The sequence below is a fragment of the Rhinichthys klamathensis genome, unplaced genomic scaffold, assembly GCF_029890125.1.
Source record: "Rhinichthys klamathensis goyatoka isolate OS25496 unplaced genomic scaffold, OSU_Roscu_1.1 h1tg000247l_1, whole genome shotgun sequence".
In the NCBI taxonomy this organism is placed as follows: Eukaryota; Metazoa; Chordata; class Actinopteri; order Cypriniformes; family Leuciscidae; genus Rhinichthys; species Rhinichthys klamathensis.
In genome coordinates this window covers 1,213,807-1,234,459 of record NW_026606769.1, presented here as the reverse complement: position 1 = coordinate 1,234,459, position 20,653 = coordinate 1,213,807, and the positions used below count along the sequence as shown (strand labels likewise).

The window sequence follows — 20,653 nt, the reverse complement described above, 5'->3', positions numbered from 1 at the left end:
AGCAAATGCCGAACAAATTAAAAGTCAGGAAGAGCGCTGAAACGTTTCAAATGCGGAAGATGTGTGTTCACAGAGCTCGAGCGCTGTTAACGGGGTCTCCGTGGCTGTGAATGCACGTCCACAGACTCACGCTAAGCCAAACAAAGTTATCCGGAGGGAGATCGTTTGTTACGTAACTTACTGGAAATAAAGTAGCCTTATCTCTACCTGGACTGAACCGACTGATTATTTTCCGCGGCGATACGCAGGATTTCTTTTTGGGGGCCCCCACTCACTAGCAGCGTGTGGCCCCTCGATCAGAGGGGGGTTAATCTGAACCCTCCTGTCACCTCGATGCCCAAACAGAGTCGGAGGTCGCTGAGAGAGGCGGTGTTCTCCCGTTCATCTCCTGTTTGCGACGGATCAGGGAGAGGAGGAGGAGGAGGACGCGCACATAACTTTTCATCCACAGAGATTTGTGATGATCAAGCACAGATGGCGGAACAGTACACTGGGCAAGCAGGCTTTCTCTGCGACGGTAAGCCGGGGAGAGGGTGCCTGGTGCCGCAGGTGACCATCACGTCTGATGGGGACTCACGGGAGATCACCGAGGAGGATCTGGAGGAGGAGGTGAACGGACGGCTGCGCCGCAAACTCTCCAACTCCTCCATCTCTTCCAACGGCTCCTCAACGGCGTTCGACGAGTCGGAGGATGACATTCTCAGCGACAACGAGACCAAAAGCAAAGGCATCGTGACTCTGGAACATTTGGGGGACTCGCTAGACTCAGGAGAGGTATGTAGCCTAGTGATTTACGTGCGGAGGCACTTACAAAAATAAAGTTTCCTTATTGGCATCTAGCCTATGGTTCCATAAAGAACCTTTAACACACATGGAAACTTTCCATTGCACAAAAGGTTCTTTGTAGTGGAAAAAAGTTTTTTTTAGATTATTATTATTTTTGTAAAGAACTGATCACTGGAATGGCCTTCAGGAGTGTAGATTGTAGCAAGGTTATTTGACAGTATTGGTTTTATAGTTGTCACATTTTACTGTGAATATTTATCAGAATAATGTATGTTTTAAAGTAAATGTCTGGCTGGAGTTCTTTACACTTACAAAAGACAGTTCTTTAGACAGATGCTGATCTTTTGTGACAGCCTTATGTTATCATGTTATCAGATTACAAGGGGCACGTTTTCACACTTGAATCTGACAAGATAATTAATGCAACAAAACAATAACAAAAATATAAGCATTGTCTTGGCAAACTATTATTGTAATTATATATATACATATGGTAAATATGTATATATACATATATGGTAATTATATGTAATTTTAATTTAAAACATTTTTTTTTTTCAAACTAAAACTAGGACTTTGAGCTAATTGAAATAGGAGTTTGAAACCCACAAACCCACTTCTAGGGCAACATTTGTGTAATTGGCCGTTTGACTCAAAACTGAGAGACACTTTTGTGACAACTTCACTATGTGACAACTAGTCCCGGTCTTCAATATAAGATATATAAGATAAATAGAAATAACCTTAATTTTGGACTCTTTATTTTTATACATCTCTTCTCAAACTAAATAAAAGAAGACTATTCGAAACATGTCATGAGAACATGAGACTATAGTAATGAGGAACTGTTGTTACATTATGAAATCCTTTTTTAATCTGTTCTTGAGTTGCCAACGAGGCTTTCGATACCTGTTATCTTCATTTGACCCCATAACTGAGGCATTAGAATACTTTTGATTGAAATCTGCATATTTCCACCATTAACACAATGTGCTGTGTGTTCGATCTTTAGCTGTAGAGCTCATGCCGGTTCATCATTATGGTATGTTTGTGTGGGTGTCTGTTTGTCTGTACTTGCTTCTAATTGTGAAATCATGTCTGTTCACCATGTTGCCAATTGAAAAGTAGGCTACTGTATGTGACACAACACATGACATTAGCAGCTATGTAGATCTGTATCAGGTGGCTCTATGTTCTTTCTGATGAAATATTTGCAGTAGTGGGGAACTAAAAATATAACAGAAAAATCCATCATCCATCCATAGCAGATTGATATGTTTCTCCTGCATTGTTTACAAAGTAGGCTGGTCAGCGTTTTAATTGGAATTTTAGCGCCTTCAATGTAGATTGAGTTGAGCAAATATCACAGGCGTGCAGCTTTAATAACCTGGCAGCACTTCGAGCGTTAAAATAACAAGCTCAACAGGCTTAACCACTATGTGCCAAGGCCCTTTTTTTTTCATATGCCTACTCACATGTTGTTAATTTCTGTAACAGTGGGTGAATTCGAAGTGATGACCTTTGCAAATTGTTTCGAAAATATCCTTGTTAGTGGATGGGACAAGCATAGATGATTTCTAAATACTAATTTGAAAATCATAATAATAATTCGTTACATTTATATAGTGCTTTTCTCGGCACTTACAGCGCTTTACATGGAATCTCCTCAACCACCACCAATGTGCAGCATTCAACTGGATGATGAAAAAAGTACATAAATTAGCCCATATTATTTCTGTTACTCGGCTAGCAACTATAGCAACCAAAGATTATGGCTTCAATTCCCAAGGAACATCCTAATAAAAAGGACTTTGAACTGGTTTCAGATAGAAGCATCTGCCAAAATATGAGAGAATCACAAATAAAAATAAATAATACATTTAACTTAGATAAATACATCTTAGCGATCATCTCCTAACGTTTTGTTTCTCACTTCTGCCATGTCTGGGATTATTTTGAATGGATGTGTTATGTATTGTGGTCCTCACGCTCATTCAATGCCATAGAAGGCCTTCGCTGTCATTGTACGTTAAACACTTTGCCTCTGTAAATCTGGACATCACGTCTGCATAGTATCTACTCTTTCCTTTTCAGAAAGTTACACATCTTGCACTGAATGAACTGACTGAATGTTGATGCTCAAGCTCAATGACACTGTAAAAAGCCATTCAGAGGGACTTGAATTGAATGTTTGCACAGACCTGTTCCAGACTCTAATATTCTGAGAAGGAAAGCACATGCAGTGTCACAAAGTGGCAAACGCTTCATTTTTATCAGCCTATATCAAAACAAACTCATTGCCGCTTGACATTTAGGCAGAAGCCACAGTGTCACAAACAAGTTTCCATCCGCAGTTTTATATATAGTCCAACTTCAGGTCAGTTTTATAAACTCTTGAATACTCACAATGGAAATGAGATCTTTTCTGCAGTAAATATATGTAATTCCTGTAGTTTAGAAGCACATTTTCACTATAACAGTGGAATAACAGTTGTGATAATTGTCTATTTGACTAACTAGCAAACAAACAACAGATACTAAACAAAGGTACTAAAGATAACATTTAACATCTAACATTTTCACTTTGATTTGTATATAGTTTCAAGTCATAAATGCCTTTTTAATATGCTTGTAAAAGGAAAATAGAGTGTTGACTTTTTTGTTATTCAGTATGTGATATGTTTACTAAAGGTAAAGCTTTTTATTTTTTTGTAGAAACATGTCACATTTTTATAAATCATGATTGGTAGTTGTTTGAGAGTTGGCACCATAATGTTTGAATTGACTGCATGACTGTCGAGTTCAATATTTAGTTATGGCGTGTTACAAATGTGTGTATGCACAGTTCCACAAAGTGCAGGTCATAGCCTTTGGTTTATGGCTTTTCGCTGTATTTATACAGGGCTGTACGCAGTCTGCTTGACTTTAAATATGATGTACTCTCTGGATCTTGTCCAACCCTCAAAAGCAGTTTTATGTATACGTCCAATTTAAAGGCTCAATATTTGCTGCATGCTGCATTGTAAAGAAGGTTTTCAGATCTTGTGCCTGAGGGACAATTTAACATGTTGGTAAACTTGAATCGTCTGCTTCATTCTTCCACATCAGAGGTAGAAAGAAACATGTTTCTTTCCATGTCAAGTGGAAGAACAAACACTGCACTTCAGTTACACCCTTACTATTTCAACACATGGAGTAAATGATCTCCCAAGGGAATTTTTTTTTTTTTTTTTTTACAGTTTGGGGGAAACATGTCTGTGTATTTGTGACAAAATAAAATAAAGATAAATTATTTAAGGGCATTACTGCCATACAAATGTTAGACACAGTAACTAGACCAACACACAAAGTGCACCTGTAACCCACATTATTTTATTTATAATATATATATATATTAAATACATTAGAAATAATATATATATATATATTAAATACATTAGAAATAACGTGTTCTGAAATCAAAATTCACCGGACCCTATGGGTGTTCTAAACATTTATTTATTTATTATTTATTCTAAACATAATTTATAATCAAAATGACATAAATCAATCTTCTAGTGAAGAAAAAAAATCTTATTTCCACCATTTTCATACCTCCTCCACCATTACACTACGACTTTAAAATCAACATGAAATCAAAATTGACCACAATTTGCTCTGTTGGAATAACATGCCATGGAGAATTCACAATAAGACTAGCAGCATTAATGGATAATGGATAAAACGATCTCCCATCCTACATTTTTCCTCACTAAATATCCTGGTTCACTCAGAAGTATGTCACATTATAGAAGTGAAATGCATTGTGAACGCATTTCACGTTGACATTTGCATTGCACTGTCTTAGCTTTGCCTTTGGTTCATTTAATGTTACTCCTAAAATGAACAGAAATGGTTTCAAGGTTGCTTATTTGAAATGGGCAGCAAAACAAACGTCTATTTTATGGGCTGCAGTGCTGGATTACTGAGCTTCACAGCTCCAAATGAGACCATGTGTGTGTGAGTCAGTCTTACACACTTAAGGAACATTGTGCAGTGTTTAAAAAAAACACTGTCAGTTGGTTTCAGTCACTGGTGGTCACTCTTCTTTTTTGGAATCCAATCTCAGACTTATTGTTGGGTGGTCAAGGGTTGAGCTTTATATAAATTCAGCAGAGAGTTTGAAATATTTAATGCACTTCTATCATAGTCATGGATGATTATGTTTTAATGTGTTCCAGCAAAGCAATGCCTGGAGGAAGCTGAAGACTATTGTCCATTGCCCTTTGGTGGCCTCACAACGAAGACGCCTGTCCTGGGTTCAGCTAGCAGGCCATAAAGGTATGCCCAAAAAATGCTGCACATTTCTGTCTGATGTAAATTCATGTTTCAGTTCCATATCTACAGTTTGCACAGTTTCCGGGTTAAATGCATATGGAACAGCATTGTACTTTATGCTTGGGACTATCAATTTACTAACAGTAATTTAATCATTTATTAATATGTTACTTTTTACTAACAAGTTATCAAAACCTAACCGAGTAAGACTTGAATATGCTTTTTAGTCTATTATTGTAATTATCTTACTTCATGTGTAGCTTTGCTTTTTGTAACTTCTTTCTTATTTATTTCTGTACAATCAGTAATTCTCTTATTCAAATTTATTTGCAGACAGATTGCCTTTGTGAAAACACCACTGATTTTAGCTTGTGTTTTCTGGCTGTTTTTGTAAACAGGGCTTTTAAATACATGGGGAAGTACAGTCATTTGATACCATATTTTGGGAAGTGGTTATGATCAGTGTGATGACGCTTGACTCACATGTCAAAGAATACACATTTTACATATGATCTTATTTTCATTTACACATCTTAAGCTGCAGATATCAAACATGTAAAATAAACACACGCGATATCTAACATTTTTTAACACTATAAATGTGTGCATGTAATGTTCATATTCACAGATGATAAAGGCACATATTCTGACTAAGATCTGGTTGACTGGCTGAGCGGCTCAGTGTTGATTATATATGCTCCAGTGACTCCAGTCTTCCTTTGTGTTTGTGTTTCTCCCCAGGCAGCTTTAAAGCAGGGGATGAGGGCTCCATACTGAAGAAGTTCTCAGAGAATGAGAAGCTGTGTTTTGAGAAGCTGAAAGAGGATGCTTTACATTCTTTCGTGCCCAGCTATTATGGAGTGGTTAAGAGAGATGGAGAGCTCTTTCTCAAAATGAAAGACCTGTTGGCCAACTTTGATTTGCCGAACGTCATGGACTGCAAGATGGGAGTGAGGTACAGTGATTGGATAACAGATGCTCTTTTTTTTTTTTACACGGACACGTTTTACACATACTCAGATTATTATTGTAAAATTGTAATTTAAAAAAATGACAGTTAGTTCACCCAAATATGACAATTCTGTCATTAATTACTCACCCTCATGTCATTCCAAATCCGTAAGACCTTCGTTCATCTTTGGAAGATAAATTAAGATATTTTTGATGAAATCTGAGAGCTTTCTGACCCCAACATAGACTGCAACGTAATCACCACTTTCAAGGCCCAGTAAAGGTAGTAAAGACAACGTTAAAATAGTCCATTTGACTACATTGTTCAACCTTAATGTTATGAAGCGACGATAATACATTTTGTGCGCAAAAACAAAACAAAAATAACGACTTTATTTAACAATTTCTTCTCTTCCGTGTCAGTCTCTGAAGCTGTTCACGTGAGCACCATTAATTTATATACACTCACCGGCCACTTTATTAGGTACCCCATGCTAGTAACGGGTTGGACCCCCTTTTGCCTTCAGAACTGCCTCAATTCTTCGTGGCATAGATTCAACAAGGTGCTGGAAGCATTCCTCAGGGAGTTTGGTCCATATTGACATGATGGCATCACACAGTTGCCGCAGATTTGTCGGCTGCACATCCATGATGCGAATCTCCCGTTCCACCACATCCCAAAGATGCTCTATTGGGTTGAGATCTGGTGACTGTGGAGGCCATTTTAGTACAGTGAACTCATTGTCATGTTCAAGAAACCAATTTGAAATGATTAGAGCTTTGTGACATGGTGGAAGTAGCCATCAGAGGATGGGTACATGGTGGCCATAAAGGGATGGACATGGTCAGAAACAATGCTCAGGTAGGCTGTGGCATTTAAACGATGCCCAATTGGCACTAAGGGGCCTAAAGTGTGGCAGGAAAACATCCCCCACACCATTACACCACCACCACCAGCCTGCACAGTGGTAACAAGGCATGATGGTTCCATGTTCTCATTCTGTTTACGCCAAATTCTGACTCTAACATCTGAATGTCTCAACAGAAATCGAGACTCATCAGACCAGGCAACATTTTTCCAGTCTTCAACTGTTCAATTTTGGTGAGCTCTTGCAAATTGTAGCCTCTTTTTCCTATTTGTAGTGGAGATGAGTGGTACCCGGTGGAGTCTTCTGCTGTTGTAGCCCATCCGCCTCAAGGTTGTGCGTGTTGTGGCTTCACAAATGCTTTGCTGCATACCTCGGTTGTAACGAGTGGTTATTTCAGTCACTGTTGCCCTTCTATCAGCTTGAACCAGTCTGGCCATTCTCCTCTGACCTCTGGCATCAACAAGGCATTTCCGCCCACAGAACTGCCGCTCACTGGATGTTTTTTCTTTTTCGGACCATTCTCTGTAAACCCTAGAGATGGTTGTGCGTGAAAATCCCAGTAGATTAGCAGTTTCTGAAATACTCAGACCAGCCCTTCTGGCACCAACAATCATGCCACGTTCAAAGTCACTCAAATCAACTTTCTTCCCCATACTGATGCTCGGTTTGAACTGCAGGAGATTGTCTTGACCATGTCTACATGCCTAAATGCACTGAGTTGCCGCCATGTGATTGGCTGCTTAGAAATTAAGTGTTAACGAGCAGTTGGACAGGTGTACCTAATAAAGTGGCCGGTGAGTGTATATATATATACACATATATATATATATATATTTTTTTTAAATTATTATTCCTGTGATGGCAAAGCTGAATTTTCAGCAGCCATTACTCCAGTCTTCATTGTCACATAATCCTTCAGAAATCATTCTATCATGCTGATCTGGTGCTCATTAAACATTTAATATTATCAGTGTTGTCTAATTTTTTTTATGGGAATCGTGATTTTTTGATAAACAGAAAGTTAAAAAGAACAGCATTCATTTGAAATAGAACAATTTGAAAGAGTAGGGCAATTATTTAAATTTATACTAATAATTATATTGCTATATAATGTTATATGTTATAATTTAATATTAAATAACACACAATATTACAAATATAACACAGCAAGTATTACTTATTTAGCTAATGTTTAATTCTCTCCTTTTCATAGTCATGCTAACATATTGTGCATAATGAGTTTACTCTGCCTGCTAAAACACCTGTTCTGGTTGTTGGCCTGCATCCTGTCAGGGCAATGGGTGGGGCTCATGAAGAGAGAGGCCCTCTCACCACGCACAATAATAACCACTTCCTGTGCACATGCAGTCAAAACTTACATGCATGCTTAGCAAGGCAGACAGGGCGTCCCTGAGGGCTTCCTTCTCACATGCATTTCACGTATTCTTTTTACACACTGAGAGACATTTTGTGCAAGGAGTCCCTTAGTGACTTCCTCTTCTCACACAGGAAGTCAAGTAAAGTTCAAGCTTGCAATAAAAACAAAATGCACATGCACAAAATAAAAATAAAAACAAATGAAATAAAAAATGCACATGATTGAATCAACATTTCAGCCATGATTAATAGACATTTCCATCAGGTTCCAGAATTTGCAGTACATTTTCAGGTAGTTAAATATCCAATTCTAACTTTCTTTCTTTCAGGACATATCTAGAGGAGGAGTTGGTGCGGGCAAGGGTGAAGCCAAAGCTGCGTGAGGACCTGTATAATAAGATGATGGAGCTGGACAGTGAGGCTCCAACAGCGGAGGAGAAGAAGCAGCTGGCAGTAACCAAACCACGCTACATGCAGTGGAGAGAAAGTCTCAGCTCTACTAACACTCTGGGCTTCCGCATTGAGGGTATCAAGGTAGCCACAGTGCCTAAAAATCACAGCAAATTTGAGTTCAGTAGAAAACCAGGACATTGAAACTAGATTGTTATATTAAATAAATTCATTTGAAGAAAATAAATTAATAATTATATTTGTTACGGATCCACTGAAGTCGGAGTTCTGAACCCAATTGCAGTTTTTTCCAAAAGTGTACAAAAATAAAACGATGACTTAAAAAAATGAACATAACTTAAACATGAACTTCACTTGGTATGGTGTGGCATGGATGTGAAACTCAGGACAGCAGGTTACAGCATAACACCTGAAGAAGCACCTGAATGCAATGGAACAATGGACCAGTGGGAACTTGACACAATAGAAAACAAAAGCACATGGCATGATCACATGGGGTATATGGGAAAATTACATGACATGGAAAACATAATGACATGAAATACAAAGCAAAAAAACATGAAAACAAGAGCCCAACCAAACACCAGCCTTACATATCCCCCCATTTATGGGTGTCTCTAGACACCCAAACCAAACACCACAAGAACATTTTTTTTAAGTCCCAGAGGATGGTGGAGCAGAGGCGTACAAGGGGGAGGGAAGGCGTGCCTGGACCATGAAGTGGTCTGTTACAAGGCATAATTCATGGCTTGATTTATGGCTTAAAGTCCCACTCCGATCATATTTTGAGCTATTTTTAAACATTCCCAGTGGTCTTTAAATTATGATATGCCATTTTTAGCCAAAATCACAAAACCTGTGCCGTTTCCTGGGACTTCGCTTCAGCAGAGCGGCAGTAGCTCATTAGCAATTCGCCTCTGCGTTGTGGGCGGAGCCGTTGGCACGGAGACGACCCTCCCCCTACCCGTTGCTGAGAGCTGTCTCTCCCGCTAGCTTACATCCCCAATACCGGTGGGGCAACAGTATTATATACACGTTAATTATTATTATCCGAAGTTAATCAAAGTTATCATCGATCATTATTTCACTCCAAGACGTCGCGTGTGGAGACGCCCAGTGGAGTTACTACGTCACAACTCCAGTCGATTTTAGCCGGCATTTTAGCGTCTGCTACTGATTCACAGCCATTTGAATGTAGAAATACTCAGAAATACAACTTTGAGCTGATTTTTCTCAAGATATGTCCTCTAACATCAGAAAAATGCCACAAGAACATGTTAACACCTAGAAAAACATTATTTTCATCGGACTGGGTCTTTAAGTCCTGCAACAATGAAATACCATGACTGTAGAGCATGGGCAGGCCTGGATTGTGGAGTAGAAACAGGAGGCCATGGTGGATCAGAAACATGAACATCATTCATGACTAGGACATGGCCGGCATGTACTGACTCCTTGGATGTGACACAGTTGGCATGATATGAATCATGGACAGTTCATCAATAGCCTCGTTGACTTGTTTAAAGCAAATATGGTTCATGAATAGTCTCTGTGACCGTGATTTGAGACAGACATGGTTCCTGAATGCTCTCTCTGGTTGAAACCTGGGGCAAGAAAAGTTGATGGACTTGGTCAGTGGTTGTGACTCGATCCATAAACCTTTTATGGATGATCTCCTTGACTGTGACAAGGTTCTCAGAAGATTCAGTATCGTCTATGACAGCTGCTGCATTCTCTATAGGTGTTGTAGTGGACGCTGCCACCTCGAGAGGATCTATAGCGAACGCTGCCGCCTCGGGAGGAGCTGTAGCCGCCCCTTCTGAAGAGGTGTATGTGGCCCACATACAGAATAGCAGTGGCTATCACTACAAGTAGTGTTGACAGTGGCATGATCTCTGGGACACCCGGACTTGGAACCAGCGGACTTGGGACCACTAGACTTGGAACTACCAAGTCATCATGGTTAATGAATTCAATGTTGGACCAAGCTCCGTATCCTCTGGCTTGGCAACCATGACGTGACTTGACTCTGCCGTGGTGGCCATTTCATGAAGAGGCTCTGAATTGGCATTCATGACATGACTTGACTAACATGACAGTCTTGACATAAGACTCTGGTTTGGTGGTTATGATATGATATGATTCTGCCGTGGAAGACATAACATAACATGGCTTTGGCATGATGGATACTTCGGTACTAAGGAGATGTCTCATCCACAATCCCCACAGTAAACGAGGATCTGCTTAGTAACAAAGCATGAGCAATGAATTGGATCAGAGAAAAATAAATCTTTCCACCTGGTAATTTGGAACATGCGGGCTCTTTTAAACCTGAACGGAAAATGTCTTTAAGCGCCGACCTCACTGAAATCCATCAGATTTCAGATATTGCCCTCAATCTGCTGATTTGTAAAAACTCTTCATCTGACTTTTTTGTTTTTACATTCAATACAATACATTGTTTTCTTATTTCAGAGAGGAGAAACCTGCAACACAGACTTTAAAAAGACCCGGTCAAAGGAAGACGTCATTCAGGTCTTTAAGGATTTCGTCGAGGGCAATAAAAACATAATTGTGCGTGAGTTCTTGAGAACTAGATCAACCTGTTCTGACATAATGCACACACGCCTACATTTCAGTGGAACAACACTACACCTTGAATACTTTGTATCCAGGATATACATGTCTGATGTAAAAAGGCCAGATATTGTTTACTCTCAGTGATCTTCAACAAGGCAGTTCAAACAGAATCATAAAAGCTCATCTGTTCAGTTTGGGGTCTACATGTCTCTTCAAATGAAGGGTAAGGTGCATTAAAGGGATAGTTCGCCCAAAGATTTGCTCACCCTCAGGCCATCCAAGATGTAGGTGACTTTTACAGTAAAGAAGATTTTTAGCTGAAATCGTGGTCCTTGGTGATTCATATTCGTCATTACGTGACAGGAAGCTTGCGCTTCAGACTGTTATGAATGCGTATAATCAGGACCCACGGGTATTCATTTTGTTTTGCCTGTATGTTTTTACTTAATCTTTTTAGAACTAGAACTGAGTTAGAACTAGCAGATATAGCTGGAAGGTTTAAAACAATTGTTTAAATAATATTTTATAATAGGCAAGCACAGGAAGATAATGTCTCAACAGAAAACAAATTAACTGCACTTACAAGGTGTCCTTGTGTAATTGGAGCCTCTCTCCAGTGAATACTGAAGAAAAAAAATCACTTCTAGGATAATTCCAGTTGAATTATTGATTATTGATGTGCTCTTCTCCTTCACTTACCTAATAGAACTCCTATATTACAAGGATGGAAGATATTAAACAGGCACTGAAAGCCTCAGAGTTCTTCAAGAAACATGAGGTAAAATACAAATTTTTTTTTGCTCTGTAATGTTGAGTTTTATCTTATTTTTTGAAGTTGTGTGATGTAAATATTTACTGATTAATGTTAAAAACAAATGTTTAAATTATGTTTAAAAGTTATTATTTAAGCACTATATGTACACTTCCAACTAATATCTAATTAATTAACATGAGCTTTTTGGAGTTAATAATTTTCAAATTAATATCTAACTATAAATGTCCAAGAATATATATATATATTTTTTTTATTATGCGCCATATTTTTATTTAACGTTGCACTATACTGTACTGAAATATTGTATACACAACAAAAGTTTGGGGTTAGTAAGATGGTTTCCACAAAAATATATTTTAAATAAATCCAGCTTTATTTTCATCAGTATAAGAGACTTTTTTCAAAAATGTGACAAAAATCTTACCTGCTCACTACCGTAAACTTTTAAACGGTAGTATAAATCTTGTTTGTTTTTTTTACATGATTTGGCCCTCCTCAACAATTACTCAACCATTTACATGCATCCTCAATGCGATTAGAATGAGATTTTGGCAATATTGTGATTAAACTTTACTTCGTGTAAATGCAATACTTCAATCAAACTAATGCAATTAAGCTCATAATCATAGTTAGTAGCCATACTTGCATTACACTTTTACAATTTTAATTACTATAAACAGGCATGCAAACACCTTAATTGCATTATTACATGCATTATTGTGTGCTCGGACGTGTGACAATTGCTTGTAAACTGGAGTGAAGAGTTTTGCTTGTCATGTAAACATCTTACTATGATCAAGTCCTTATTTTGATTATTGTAAAAAGAAAAAAATCAAATTATTGGTGCACATGCAAACATAGTCAATGTTGGATGTCTTTCAGGTCATTGGCAGTTCGCTTCTCTTCATTCATGATCACAAAGAGAGAGCTGAGGTCTGGCTCATTGATTTTGGTAAAACCATCCTTCTCTCAGAAGGACAGAAGCTGGATCACTACAGACCCTGGGAGGAAGGCAACCGAGAAGACGGATACTTATGGGGCCTTGACAACCTGCAGCAAACCCTTTCCTTATTAGCCAGGGAGTGACCTTCTTACTGTGAACTTTTCACTTACTGTCCAGTACGAGTGACAGCTACGGCATGCTGATAGACACTTATAAACCTTCTGCAGTGCATAATGGGGAGACTACCAGTGAGCAAGTCCATTACTTTACAGTATTAAGCTGTAAAAAGCATTTCGCCATGATCATGGTTTCAAAAATGTGTTTGTTGTCATTGGGCATCACACAATTACTCTTCCCCAATGTCCAAAAAAAAAGAAAGAAAAGTTCAAAACAAATACAATTTTAATTACAAATGTAGTTTGTAAAAAAAAAGAAAAAGAAAAAAAAAAATCACATGAACAGGTACAATGTATATTTGTCTACAAAACTAACACTTAAGCATAAACCTTTCGATGATACGGGACAAATTCAGTACATTTTTTAGGCTGGTAGTTTGCATGCTGGAATCTATCAAAATCAATTTCTTCACACATCATACAAGGTTAGCTGTTAGCAACATTGTTCCATGTCTAGGCCCAACAAACACTAGTCAAACAATTGACGTTGCACAACTGACTGTTTTCTTAAAGTACCATCAAACTAACATACAGTAGAACAGATTAGTGGAACGCATACAGTGATACGATGTGAATAATGCACAATAGTGCATTTATATACAATATGATATTAATCGCTTTGACTTCAGTGATCAATCAAGGGTGGTGTAATAGATTATTTGGATGATTGCGTGGATATATAGTATTGGTTTTATGTATAAGAACCAGGGTTATGATTTTCTATACCTGCACACCACTGAAAGTGTTTCATTATCAGACAAACTTAACGTTGTGACACTATTTTGTTTAGGGGGGCAGGTGAGTTTCATTACAGTGTTCCCTGTGCTGTGCAGTATGTTTATGACAAATAAAACATCTGCTCAAAAATCATTCTGTATTTCCAAAATTCATGTAAGTATGGTCCTTCATATCAGGATTATAGACAAAAACAATTTATTTAAAGTTTGCTATTATGCAGCAACGTCCATATTTGGGAAAAAGAAAAAAATACAGGTAGTACATGTACGTTAAAATTCACTTCATATGATGGTACATTTCTAATCTGGCTAGTTAGAAATGAGCCACTGCAAAGACAAATGCAGAAGATTGGCAGTGATAACCTCAACATAATCCAACAAAAATAATAATAAAAAAACACCAATAAAACTGAGATTAAATATTACAGCTACATAATATAAGGGTTAGTTTAGTGTGAAATGAATATTAATTCAAGAATACAGCACTTATTTTCCTGGCTAATGTATAACTTTTTCTACCCTTCTATCCAGTTATAATCCTACTAAAGAATAAGAAGATCCTTAAATTTAAGATTGTGCTAATACACTTTAGTCTCATCTCTTTGCATAAGGATCCTCTCAGCAGTCCCTGACTAAAACGAAAAAAAAAAAGTACACACAAATTAATCTTTTCACATTAAAACACTATTCACCTACAAACTTCAATATCTATAATAAAACATTTGAGAATAATTAGGAATAAGACCTAAGAATAATCTAAAAAATAAAACTTCTCATGCATCACATTATGCACACTGAGGTGTTATGTGGTTTGTGATTGTGTTAGTTGTCTGCATGTATACAAAGTCACAGTTAACACAGGGTAGCTTAACATCTAGTATAAGGACATTTGGAGATAAAAAGCACTTCTATTTACTTATTTATTTTTGAGGGAAAAGTACTAAGAAAATAGATTGCAAAAGTGGTTGTCTTTCAACAGCTTCCTAGAGTGCATTGACATGGAAATCAATACAATCACCACAGCAATTGCCCCCCGCGTCACATGCATCATTTACTTCTAACACATTCAGGTGCAACACCTTTGTAAAAATCTCACAATTATCTCAGTGTTTCACACACAAAAAACACCCTCAATAAAAAGGCAACATACTGTTTGCAAACGTGTTGGTTTTTCAAAACTAACAGCAGACCAAAAAAAAAAACCCTGTAAAGTCCACCTGATCTGAGATTAAAGATAAAGGCGCTTTCTGTCAGCATTTCTTTATTACTAAAATGCAACACACTGTCACATTTTCAAAGTATACCTCTGAGTTACTGGTGATAGTCCTTAATGGGACAGCTCACCCCAAAAGATTATTATTCACCTTCATGTCATTCCAAATCTGTATGACTGACTTATGAACACAAAAAAGATGCCCTTATTTAAATGACCCTTTTGACATTTCAGAGGTTCTCAGAAGTAAACTTTGCCATAGTTGGGTAAATTTCAATAGTGGCGAGGCAAATATGATTTTTGCATTCCCATTTGCTCCAATAACAAAAGAATTTTAGTCAATAGAGAGAAAGATGTCAAATTTACCATCACTTCCTCAGCCATTGTATTTGAAACACCAGTCGATAAAAAGGGTGTATTGTTTTTGTACACACAATGAGAGTCAATTGCATTAATATATTGGACCATATTGACTTTCACTGTCTAAAAAAAACACTGACGCTGCGTTTGATATCGAATACTTCCCTACTATATAGTATGCGAAAAACAGTACACCAAAAAAGTAGTATGTCCAAATTCATAGTATTCGAAAAACAGTAGGGGAAAAGTCTGAAGTGATATACTGAAGTATGCATATTATAAGAAATTGTATGATCAATAAGTTATGACAACATATGTTTTTTACATTGGTTTAACTCATCAAAATAAGTTAAGCAATTCAACTCATTTTTAAGTCAGTTTAATGTAATTTAAGTTGAAATGACTTAAGCATCCAAGTTGATTGTACAAAAAGTTGCTGTCTTAAATTAAGTACAGTGTATAATACTTTACTATCCCATGAGGCCAGAGGGTTTGTGAATGGAAGTGAAGCGACGCAACTAACGCTGGTAGGTCACATGACAGTAACAACATGGATGATGTAGTACGTCAGAATTTCATTCATACCACCCATATTCATACTATTATAGAGTACATTTTTTTAGCAGTCGCAAAGTAAATTCAAATTCAAACATAGTACCTACTCAGACAGGACGCGATTCCAGACGCAGCCTGAGACATCTTTTAAAATATCGAAGAAAAAAAGTCATACAAGTTTAGAACAACTAGAAGGTGAGTAAATAATGACAGAATTTTCATTTTTGGGTGAACTATCCCTTTAAGACTCTTAAAGCGCTTTTTTTTTTAGTTTATTTTAAAGTTTTAAAGTCATTCAAACTATTTCTTTTAACAAACCAATTCAATTTTACTAGATTTTGTGACTGGTCGTTATGTGGCATAACGTATTCTGTTTGTGTGAGGTCTGAACATGCTTTGGTTCTTCCTATATTACACTCCTAAAACCAGCTAAAAATGTGAATTCATCTAGGACATCAAACCTCCATATATGCATTGCTAATTATGACTAATCAGTTAATTTCACGTGAACATCATGTGTTTTCACAGTTTTGACAGAAGATGAGAATCCAGTGTAAAAGGGCTGCTATTAGCCAAGTGGAAGTTTCCATAGAAACCATCAGCCATTTGTAGGAGAGCCACCTCTTAATGACAAATTAGTTACGACTCCTCATGTCCTTAGTGTTTTTGGCACCACGCTACAATAATGTAGTCTCTCGCACAAACATTTATCTACTGGCAGTAACTAAAGGCTGGAATACAATACACAAATTTCGCTTTTTAGCCTCGGTTTACTGTCTGGACGAGTCAACGCTAGTAGCCAAAATCCAGAGCCAGTCTGCAGATTTGAGCTGACATATTTCACAGAAAAATCTGTGTATAATGAATGGATACTGACTAGATTTAGCTTCAGACTATTGCTGCGTCCCAATTCGGATACTATCCGTCCTAAATATTATTCAAAATTAGAATTAGTTTGTCCCAACGGCTAATATTGCCAACAACCCATAGAGTGCAACAGTCTGGTTCCAGAAGTAAAAACTCCATTCATTTTCCCCATAGGGAAATTGATTTTAAACGATAACTTATAAGCCTTTAAAGACAGCCTTACTGTGAGCTAAGAGGTTGTTAATCGATAGCATTTGCTTTTGTTGAAGCCGTCAGCCCCCATTATTTTAACTTAGTTTTAAAATAATCGTGTTTAACAGCGGAATTTGTGGTGAAAACTACATTACCCATAATGCTGTACAGAAAATTCGGTTACACTGTTTTACGTGAACTTACAGTTTGCTTAGAATGTAGTTACCCAAGAAAGTACTGGTAATATAATGTAACTGGGTTAAGGTTAGGTTTAGGGGTAGGTTCAGGGTTAGTACCTAGTTGTAACCCAGTTATTGTAATTGCTATAATAAGAACATGGTATGTGGAACAGGACTGTAAAATAAAGCGCTACAGAAAATTCCACCAATCAGAGAATAAAAATGAAAAAAAAGTAAAAAATGCCAAAAGATCTCTTTAGATTTCCCTACACTCAAAATATTTAAATATTTTGATATATATGCATATTTTTCTATAAACATTTTTTAATGCATAGTTTTATATTTCTCTATCTTTTTTAATTCGATTATTCTGTCCACAATGCATCATGGGACTGTGGTTCTTTCCCTTACTAAAGCCGTTAAGTACACAGTCTTGCACCTTTGCATTTTTGCCCGATTTTCAATTACGTTTTTGCTTAAAATCAAAGTTTGTAATGTTATGATTCACCTCGTAGCTGGTTGACTTGGTTCATGGCTTATAACACTTTACAAAGACTTTTTTGAAATCCCTATTTGAGAAATAAATGGTAAAAATACTTACGGAACCATCGCCGCTGAAAGAGCGGGCAAGCGCTGTTTTATTAAATTCATTATTTATTGAGTTTTCATTTTGAGTAATTTGGTCCTCCATAGAAAACTACAAACATGGCAGATGTGCAAGACCTACGGTTAAGGGGCTTGAGTGATTAATAATCAGTATCTAACATGACGAGAAAAATATTTTTTCAATGTTATCCACATTATATTTATCAATAGGATCGGAAGGATATTAAATTGAATGTGGAGGATTTTACCTGTGACAAGGTGATTGACAGGGCAGTTTAAACTGTGACAGGATGCGCGTAACTAAGCGACAGAGCGGTTCGTTAAAGACGAAACGAAGTATAGCTGCGTTCATGCCATGTTGCAATTACAGGAATTTCGCGGATGACTACTCATGACGTTCTACTTGAAGCTGTTCACGTCCTCGTACAGGGAATAATGCGTTTCTAACACAATCAATGCCTAAATTAATCTGTAGAGGTCAGGTGGTACAGCGGGTCATGTGGTACAAGCAGAAGCTCTCCGAAAATTCCCAGCATACAAGTTGTAATTATGAGCTCTACAAGGACATGAATGCTCTTTACAATTTGAAATCTCAATTACAGTAATTACAACATGGTGTGAGTGAACACATCTTATGTCCCAAAGCTAGCTTACTATTCTGCAAAAAAAAATAAAAAAATATTACTTTAGTTTATGTAGGTGAATTGAGATGCAGCATATAATTCCATCCAGTTTGAGGATATCAAACACGTTTTATATTTTGAGCTCATTGTTTTAGGACTCATTGTTTTAATTTGTCATGAGTTTCCTAGCAAGCAGGAGCATGTTTCTGCATGAGTCTGTTGTGTTCGGGATGACTTGAAAGTCTGTTCCTCAAGGTGCGGCCACATAGTTGGCGAAATCCACTCCTTTCAACAGGAATCCAAGCAACAGCCTATTTTGCGTGCGGCTGAAAGATTTCATTTTACAACATATTCAAGCTGATCACACAGATTTGCTGTGTTGACCAAAAGAAAAATGCTTGGTTTGAAAGAGACTTCTATACGAGCGGTGAATCATTCATCACTACACTATGTATTCCAGTGCAGTGTATTCCAGCCTTAAAGGAGAACTCCGGCCCAAAATGAACCATTGGTCTAATTGCACATTGTTACCTAGTCAACCGTTATCTGAGATTTGTTTTCATGATTATCATGAAAACAAATCTCAGATAACGGTTGACTAGGTAACACAATGTGTAATTAGACCAAAGGTTCATTTTGTGCCGGAGTTCTCCTTTAACCTGCCATTCTGCCTCTAGCTAATCCACTGCCATTATCACATAAAAAAAAAAAAAAAAAAAAAAAAAAAAAAAAAGAGGTGTTTCCTCAGTTGAATCGTTCTTCGGTGCTAAACCGGAGTGACACTGAGGTCTTCAGACAAGGAAAAGCCAGAATCCCGGTCTCTCGTTGGCTTCTCAGACTGGGAATAACTCCTTACATCCTCGTGTCCGTAGCTAGCATGGCGCTTCACCTGAGGTTTGTGGGTAGGGGTCGTGGCCAGGCCAAGGGCAGCAAGTGAAGACGTTGCTCCGGAGCTGGTGCTGGGTTCCACAGATTTGGGAACAACTACAGGCAAACTCTCAGTCTCGTAGCTCTGCTCATCATACGCATAGTTTACATTGCCACATGGGAAGCTCTGGAGTTTCGCCAAGTCCATAACAGCGAGCGAGCCACCCGTAGCCCCTGTTGGACCCTTCCGAGAGGGAGGCCCTGTAGGACTGGATGTGGTCTGGGAGGAGACGGCAGATGGAGGTGGAGACGTTGAGACATTTGCGTTAACCACTACTCCAGGGTCCATGCGCTCTGAGGTAGAGGACGGGGCAGACGTGGATGTGGGGTTGCAAGACAGAGGCATGGACTGGGTATGGCACAGGGCCGTCTTCCCTCGTCCAAAGCTCTCCAGGACCCAAGAACCGTAGGTGGGGTTCCAAAGGTTTTTAGTCTTGTTCTTTAGCTTCTGGCTGCCTGACGACGAACTGCTCCTGGAGCATGGCTGGTGATCTGGGACTTGAAGCCATTGTCCTGGACAGACTCCAGAAGCAGGAACAGGCTCAGCCCAACACGGCTCCAATGTTTCTCGGTACGTGCCCACCTCATGTGCAATATGGAGTGTTCTTTGTAGCTGCAAACAGGGTTTGAGGGCCTGTGGGGATGCACCGGTGATGCCCGGTCGAGGGGAAGCATCCTGGGACATAGAGTGGGCCACTAGAAGAGGGGTCATACTGCCTGATCCTTCAGGATGGATCACAGTGCCACCTTCTTCGACAGCAGGACCGTACTCCACTGGAAGAGGGGTGTTAATGACATCAGGGTCCTGACGAATCAAATGATGTGTGCCAAAAAAAGTAAAAAAGGGTCAACACTATTAATTTTATTAAGTCAGGGGTTTTCATTTCTTATAATAATCATGATTATTATTTTACTCTTGACATCTCAAGTTTATAAGATTAAGAAATACAATAACAAATCTGCATGTAGTTTTGTGAAGAAAAAAATATTTCTACTGTAAGTGTTTTATTACAGTTTCTTCTTTCCACTGGTTATAAGAAGTGTTGTTAGTTAACTAAAACTTTAAACAATTATTTTCATTCATTGAAACAGAGCTGAAATAAAATAAAATCTAAATATTTGATGAAAATGTATAACTAAATAAGTTTAAGTTAAAGTATTAAAATTACAAAAACAAAATAAATAAGTTAAATAGAAATATTTTTTAAA

General features: G+C 37.9%; 2 protein-coding genes across 2 annotated transcripts in view; one reads left to right on the top strand and one right to left on the bottom strand.

The window, feature by feature from the left end:
* The first annotated feature begins 31 nt into the window (after positions 1-31).
* On the top strand, positions 32-13,477 carry itpka (inositol-trisphosphate 3-kinase A). Its single transcript, XM_056266348.1, has 7 exons — positions 32-774; positions 5,007-5,106; positions 5,845-6,058; positions 8,630-8,834; positions 11,187-11,285; positions 11,998-12,069; positions 12,949-13,477. The coding sequence occupies exons 1-7, from the start codon at positions 334-336 to the stop codon at positions 13,150-13,152; spliced, it is 1,335 nt and encodes a 444-aa protein (XP_056122323.1). The 5' UTR covers positions 32-333; the 3' UTR covers positions 13,153-13,477.
* Positions 13,478-19,228: 5,751 nt separating this feature from the next.
* ltk (leukocyte receptor tyrosine kinase) overlaps positions 19,229-20,653 on the bottom strand; it is a 56,888-nt gene continuing 55,463 nt past the window's right edge. The window contains exon 29 of the mRNA XM_056266351.1: positions 19,229-20,249. Within this exon, the coding sequence (XP_056122326.1) occupies positions 19,284-20,249 (966 nt within the window). The 3' untranslated portion in view covers positions 19,229-19,283. The remainder of the gene's footprint in view (positions 20,250-20,653) is intronic.

Bases quoted from the DNA above. Each gene is read 5' to 3' on its own strand.
- itpka (XM_056266348.1), top strand. From the start codon at position 334: ATGCCCAAACAGAGTCGGAGGTCGCTGAGAGAGGCGGTGTTCTCCCGT. The intron at 5,107-5,844 runs GTATGCCCAAAA...GTTTCTCCCCAG, and splicing joins TCAGCTAGCAGGCCATAAAG to GCAGCTTTAAAGCAGGGGAT. The intron at 12,070-12,948 runs GTAAAATACAAA...GATGTCTTTCAG, and splicing joins AGTTCTTCAAGAAACATGAG to GTCATTGGCAGTTCGCTTCT.